The sequence below is a fragment of the Capra hircus genome, assembly GCF_001704415.2.
Source record: "Capra hircus breed San Clemente chromosome X unlocalized genomic scaffold, ASM170441v1, whole genome shotgun sequence".
Taxonomy (NCBI): Eukaryota; Metazoa; Chordata; class Mammalia; order Artiodactyla; family Bovidae; genus Capra; species Capra hircus.
In genome coordinates this window covers 45064920-45071281 of record NW_017189517.1, presented here as the reverse complement: position 1 = coordinate 45071281, position 6362 = coordinate 45064920, and the positions used below count along the sequence as shown (strand labels likewise).

General features: G+C 43.9%; 1 protein-coding gene across 1 annotated transcript; it reads right to left on the bottom strand.

Annotated features, from left to right (window-relative positions):
* Positions 1–4982: 4982 nt before the first annotated feature.
* Positions 4983–5867, bottom strand: LOC108634456 (histone H2B 1/2-like). Its single transcript, XM_018044157.1, has one exon. The coding sequence runs from the start codon at positions 5690–5692 to the stop codon at positions 5096–5098; it is 597 nt and encodes a 198-aa protein (XP_017899646.1). The 5' UTR covers positions 5693–5867; the 3' UTR covers positions 4983–5095.
* Positions 5868–6362: the final 495 nt, after the last annotated feature.

Genomic DNA, 6362 nt, shown 5'->3' with positions numbered 1-6362 from the left:
CCAGTGATGACTGAAGGTATTGAATTTTACATTCTAGATTGATCTCAGGGTTCTTCATCTATTAAATAGTTAACAATTACACCTTTTCCTGAAAATAACAGTGCTTTTATGGAATTAGTTGCTCAGAGCTGATTTATTTCTAATAATTTTTTTCAGACCATGATTTTAAAATGTACTCTATTTTCCATATACAGAAATGTTTCCCCCCTTTAGATAGAACAGGGCTTCCCTAGTGGCTCAGATGATAAAAAATCTGCCTGCAATGCGGGAGACCTGGGTTTGATCCCTGGGTCTGGAAGATCCCCTGTAGAAGGAAATGTCAACCCACTCCAGTATTCTTGCGTGGGAAATCCATGGACAGAGGAGCCTGGCGGGCTTCAGTCCATGGGGTCACAAAGAGTCAGACACAGCTGAGTGGCTAACACACTTTCAGACAGAAGATGGATACATGTCGATTGCATTCTAACCAAATAGACACCTTTGGTTCATTTTTGCCACGTTATTATCCTGGATTTAAATACCCTGGGGCTAGTTATTTAACCTTCTTCTGTACATTTCAGTTGGCTTTCAGGCCTGCCTTCTTTCCTTCTTCTTTCCCTTTTTTTTTTTTTCTGTATGCATTCATTTATTTATCCCTCATCTACTTCCTGCAATGATTTCAGATAATTCATAACAAAAGTCCGTTAAAATGCGATTAAAAGTTAGAGGGGAAAATTTAGACAGTTATTACAGATACTGAAATTAAGAATGGTTATTATTATTGAGCATTAACTTTAGCTTCAAGCTTTCTAGAAACCAAGCCAGAAAGAAAAACATGGTCTATTTTATAGCTCTCATTATGACAAAACAAAGACAGTTTAAAATGATAGACAAAGAATGACATTGTCTCCAGTAGCAGTTTGAGATACAAAGGAGAGAGAGAGATAATTTTGTATCATCTAAAATAGAGATGGAGCCGATTATACAGAGTGAAGTAAGCCATAAAGAAAAACACCAATAAGTATACTAACACATATATATGGAATTTAGAAAGATGGTAATGATAACCCTGTATGCGAGACAGCAAAAGAGACACAGATGTATAGAACAGTCTTTTGGACTCTGTGGGAGAGGGAGAGGGTAGGATGATTTGGGAGAATGGCGTTGAAACATGTACAATATCATATAAGAAACGAATCACCAGTCTAAGTTCGATGCAGGATACAGGATGCTTGGGGCTGGTGCACTGGGATGGCCCAGAGAGATGGTATGGGGAGGGAGGTGGGAGGGGGGTTCAGGATTGGGAACACATGTACACCCGTGGTGGATTCATGTTGATGTATGCCAAAACCAATACAGTATTGTAAAGTAAAATAAAAAAAATTACAAAAATAAAATAGAGGTGGTACCAAAATGTTCTTCATGATCATTTGCTTCATCAGCAAGCCACTTCCTTATTCCCTCTAACTGTGTTCACTTATAAAGCATAATTAAATATCATTGCATTTGTGGAATACCTTTGCAATATTTTATAGAAAACAACATTTATTCTGAAATAAGCCCTCTTCCACCTCCTCACTCCGAGCCTTTCTCCATATATATCCATTCTTTGCTTTTCCTCATCCCCTAAAGTATGTGACTGCTGATAGTTCTGGAAGTGGAAAAAAATTCATTTATTTCTAAGTTGTCTGTGCTTAGTCACTGAGTTTTGTCCAACTCTTGTGACCCTATGGACCATAGCCTACCAGAGTCCTCTGTTCATGGGATTTTCCTGCTCCAGGGGATCTTCCGAACCCAGGGATCGAACCTGCATCTCTTGCATCTTCTGAATTGGCAGGCGGATTCTTTACCACTTATTTCTAAATTACAAAATCTTAATTTTGCTTGGTAGCATGTAGCAAGTATATACCAACTTTGTGCCTCTCCCACTTTTGAAATTATAAACCATTTCAAGTTTACAGGAAATGTTACCTCTAGAACTGTTTAACTGAGCGGACCTTGTAGAAGGAGTTTGTGATTAATAACCATTTACATATCTGCCAATGGAAGTTAGCATCTATGTCCTAGAATCATAGAAAATTAAAGATGGATGTGATCTGAAAGTACACTTAGCAACTCACTCCTTTTATATAAGGGTTAAGGACTTGTGTAGGTTCACATCTCTCATGAGTAGAAAAGTGGAGGCTAGAGCTCACACCCTCTGATGACTATTCAGCATAGAATTACAGATTAGATATGCATTCAGATTGCTATGACATCCTCACATGTGACAAACCTGAGCCTCAGATAATCTTTTCCCTCTCTATACAGAACTTATATTTCCTGATTATCATGTAGACTCTCAGTTTTTAACTTTCATAATGAAATTGTTTATCTAACAGATTAATGAATCTTTGATCCATCCATTCTGTCAACAAATACTTCTGAACTATATAGTTTCTAATTTGAGGTCCACTCAGTGGAAAGTCATGACCATTCTTATTAGCACTTTAATTAGCATAATTCTGTATTTCAGAGAGGCAAAACAAGGAACTGAGTTTAACTGATAATTGAGGTACAAGATGCCTTTTAGGCGCATGGAACCCTAACTTTTTGCCCTTTTGTTCATTATTAATATTCTGTATGCTCTTGTTTTTACTAGGAGTAGGAGGATCATCACCACATTACCACAAACAGTAAATCTGTTTCTCTCCTGTCCATGATTACACCTTTCTCTTTTTAATGGACTAGGTAAAGATGCTGATGTTCACTCCTTGAGGGCCTCCCTAGTGGACCTTCTGTTCCCCTGCAGCAGTCCTGAACTAAACGTGCGGTACAGTCCAAGAAAGAGAAACTGGTGATCACCAGCAAAGAATGGAAAGCATTTTTAACCCTTTATAGAGCCAGTGCAGGCAGGGCTTGTTTGCTTTGTTATTTATGGCAGTGCAGTCCCCTTTCAGGCCTTTGGAGATCCCAGAAAATGGACAGCTAGTTGAATAAAACCTGGGTCTCACAGGACTTTCACAAACAATGGCAATTCATTTCAGCCTACAGGCAAAGAGGTTATAGTAAGACTTTTGCCTATATAAACTTTCCAACCAAATTAGTGGAAATTTTGGTTTTTTTTCCTTTCTCTGTCCCTCTGTATCTCCATACATCCCCCAAATTTTTGAGATCAAATAGAAGCAAAAAGATTGATGGAAGATTCCTTTGTCCCTTACTCCTATCTAGAATTCTCTCCCTTCATAATGTGTATAGAAATTCATTTGAAAGGATGCTAACTAATTTCAGATACAACCTTGAGATAATGACCAAGATTAAAACGACTGAACATCTCATTCATATCAATTCCAATTCATAATCCTATTTTATTTAAGTGGTTATTTTTGTCCTTTGGAATTCCAATTAGCCAAGGATGCTAGTGCTGATAATAATACAGCCTGCCAAGGGAAATTATTTCTTCTGTTTCCACAACTCGCAGGGTTCACCCTAAAGAAGTTGTGTCTTGATGTAATTTCTCTTATCCACCCCGACGCTTGCCTTTAAGGCAATATTTGGGGGGTAAAAAAAGATCTGGGGGGAGGACTCTTTCAAGAAAATTCAGAGCAGTTTTAAGACCAGATTTGCCCATTAAGAATATTACTTGAAATACACAGCTATTGCTTCCTTTTTCGGAGAAGGCAATGGCACCCAACTCTAGAAAATCGCATGGACGGAGGAGCCTGGCGGGCTCCTGTCCGTGGGGTCAGAAAGAGTTGGACATGACTGAGTGATTGAGCGTGCGCGCATGCGCGCGTACACACACACACACACACACACACACACACACACACACACACAGCTCTTTGTGAGTCTGCGTGCTACCTGGCAGTGGTACTTGACTCTTTGCCGACCCTATGGACACACACACACACACACACACACACACACACACACACACAGCTCTTTGTGAGCCTGCGTGCTACCTTGCTTCAGTGGTGTGCAACTCTTTGCAGACCCTATGGACTGTAGCCCACCAGGCTCCTCTCTCCATGGGATTCTCCAGGAAAGAATACTGGAGAGGGTTGCCATGCCGTCCTCCAGGGACCTTTATGACGCACACACACACACACACACACATACACACACACACACACTGCTCTTTGTGAGCCTGCGTGCTACCTTGCTTCAGTGGTGCTCGACTCTTTGCAGACCCTATGCACTGTAGCCCAGCAGGCTCCTCTCTCCATGGGATTCTCCAGGAAAGAATACTGGAGAGGGTTGTCATGCCCTCCACCTGGGGATCTTTATGACGCGCGCGCGTGCACACACACACACACTCACACACACACACTGCTCCTTGTGAGCCTGCGTGCTACCTTGCTTCAGTGGTGCTCGACTCTTTCCAGACCCTATGCACTGTAGCCCAGCAGGCTCCTCTCTCCATGGGATTCTTCAGGAAAGAATACTGGAGAGGGTTACCATGCCCCCTCCGGCGATCTTTATGACGAGCGCGCGCACACACACACACACACACACACACACTCACACACACACCGCTGTTTGTGAGCCTGCGTGCTACCTTGCTTCAGTGGTGCTCGACTCTTTGCAGACCGTATGGACTGTAGCCCACCAGGCTCCTCTCTCCATGGGATTCTCTAGGAAAGAGTACTGGAGAGGGTTTCCATGCCCTCTTCCTGGGATCTTTATGACCCAGGGCTGGAACCTGTCTCTCCTGCGACTCCTGCATTGCAGGCGGAACCTTTATTGCTGATCCGCCTGGGAAGACCACAGTGTTCTTTATCGGTTGCTATTAACCCATATAAATATCTCTGGATGATACCTAAATATAGATGGGAGAATGAAATAGAAAAGGCCAATGAGACTTTTACGGAAAGAATTTTGACCATAAAGATCCCTGAAGTCACCGAGAAACCACGAATAGAAATAACCATTTAGGAAAGTGACGAGTTTCAATACGTTAAGAAAAAAGTACACGATTTTCCATTGAACAAACGACACAACCGACACATATTGAAGCCGTTAATGAGGTTTTTATTGTTTTCTTTGGGGTAGAAATGTTTTAAAGATTAAATGTAGGGCCTAAGGGGAGAACCCTTAAGTCTGCTTTGCGATGGTCAGACAGTCCTGGGGCAGTTCATCTGCTGGTGCGGTATCTGGCGACCGCCTTGCTGGCCTCGGACACGGCGTACTTGCCGAGCTCCCCAGGCAACAGAAGACGCACGGCTGTCTGGATGTCTTCGGTCATGATGGTGCAGCGCCTGCTGCAGTGGGCCAGGCGCCCGGCCTCTTCGGCAATCCGCTCGAACATATCTTTCACAAACGAGTCCAGGACGTTCACGGACTCACGGGAAAGACTCAGGCCTGTATGTACTTGCTTCAGCACCCTAGGGAAATAGGTAGCAAAGCTTGAGAAATTGCCCTGACCGCAGCGGCGGCGGCGGCGGCAACGGCAACGGCGGCCCTTAGCTGTCTTCCGCTTTGCCTTTTTTGGTTCGGCATCACACGGGTCTGGATTGGAGGGCCCTGCTTCCGCCATCTCCGTATCAGAGGGCTCAATTTCAGAGGTGCCCATTTCTTTGGTGATTATGTCTTCCTCCGAGTTGTCAGGGGTTGGTTCAGACATGGCAGCGCCACCACTCCCCCAGCTCAGCTGGAAGAAGAGTGAGGACGTTGAAGGCCGTTGGCCGAATTTATAGGCCCTGCTTTCCCTGACGTCACAGACACTGTCCATATCTGATTGGATGCAAGGCAGGGAGGCCTGTTACTATGGCAGCCCATGTCACGTGACACCAGACGTCGCACCCCCCCCATTTCCTGCTGCGCCCCTCCCCCACATTTAACCCCTAGTCAGCCAAACTCCCCTGGTGGCTCTGACTGTAAAGTGTCTGTCTACAATGTGGGAGACGTGGGTTCGATCCCTGGGTCGGGAAGATTCCATGGAGAAGGAAATAGCAACCCACTCAAGTATTCTTGCCTGGAAAATCCCGTGGACAGAGGAGCCTGGTGTCCATGGGGTCGCAAAGAGTTAGGCACGATGGAGCGACTGCACTTTCAGCCAAACTCAGTGAAAGTCACCTAAGTTGAAAAATGAAATAATCAGTTAGAGCTTCCTGAGAGAGATGACAGACCTCCATAACTCCAGCTCTTTCAGGCATCAGAGTGACTCAGGTCACTTGGTGGACATTTTACTCCAACACAGAATCTTCTCCTGATTGACCTACAGTGGCATGAGCAGAAGGTCCTGGCTTCCTCAGCTGAGTGCTCCTGAAAATCATAGGAATTAAATGACCAGCTGTATCTCCAGAATTTACCAAAACCAGTGGTCAGTATGAAGAGAATGACAAAGTCCCATTCTCCAAATACAGAACACAAACAGAAGTAGGAATACTTTACACTTACAC

Coding starts and splice junctions, on each gene's coding strand:
- LOC108634456 (XM_018044157.1), bottom strand. CDS start 5,692: ATGGACAGTGTCTGTGACGTCAGGGAAAGCAGGGCCTATAAATTCGGC.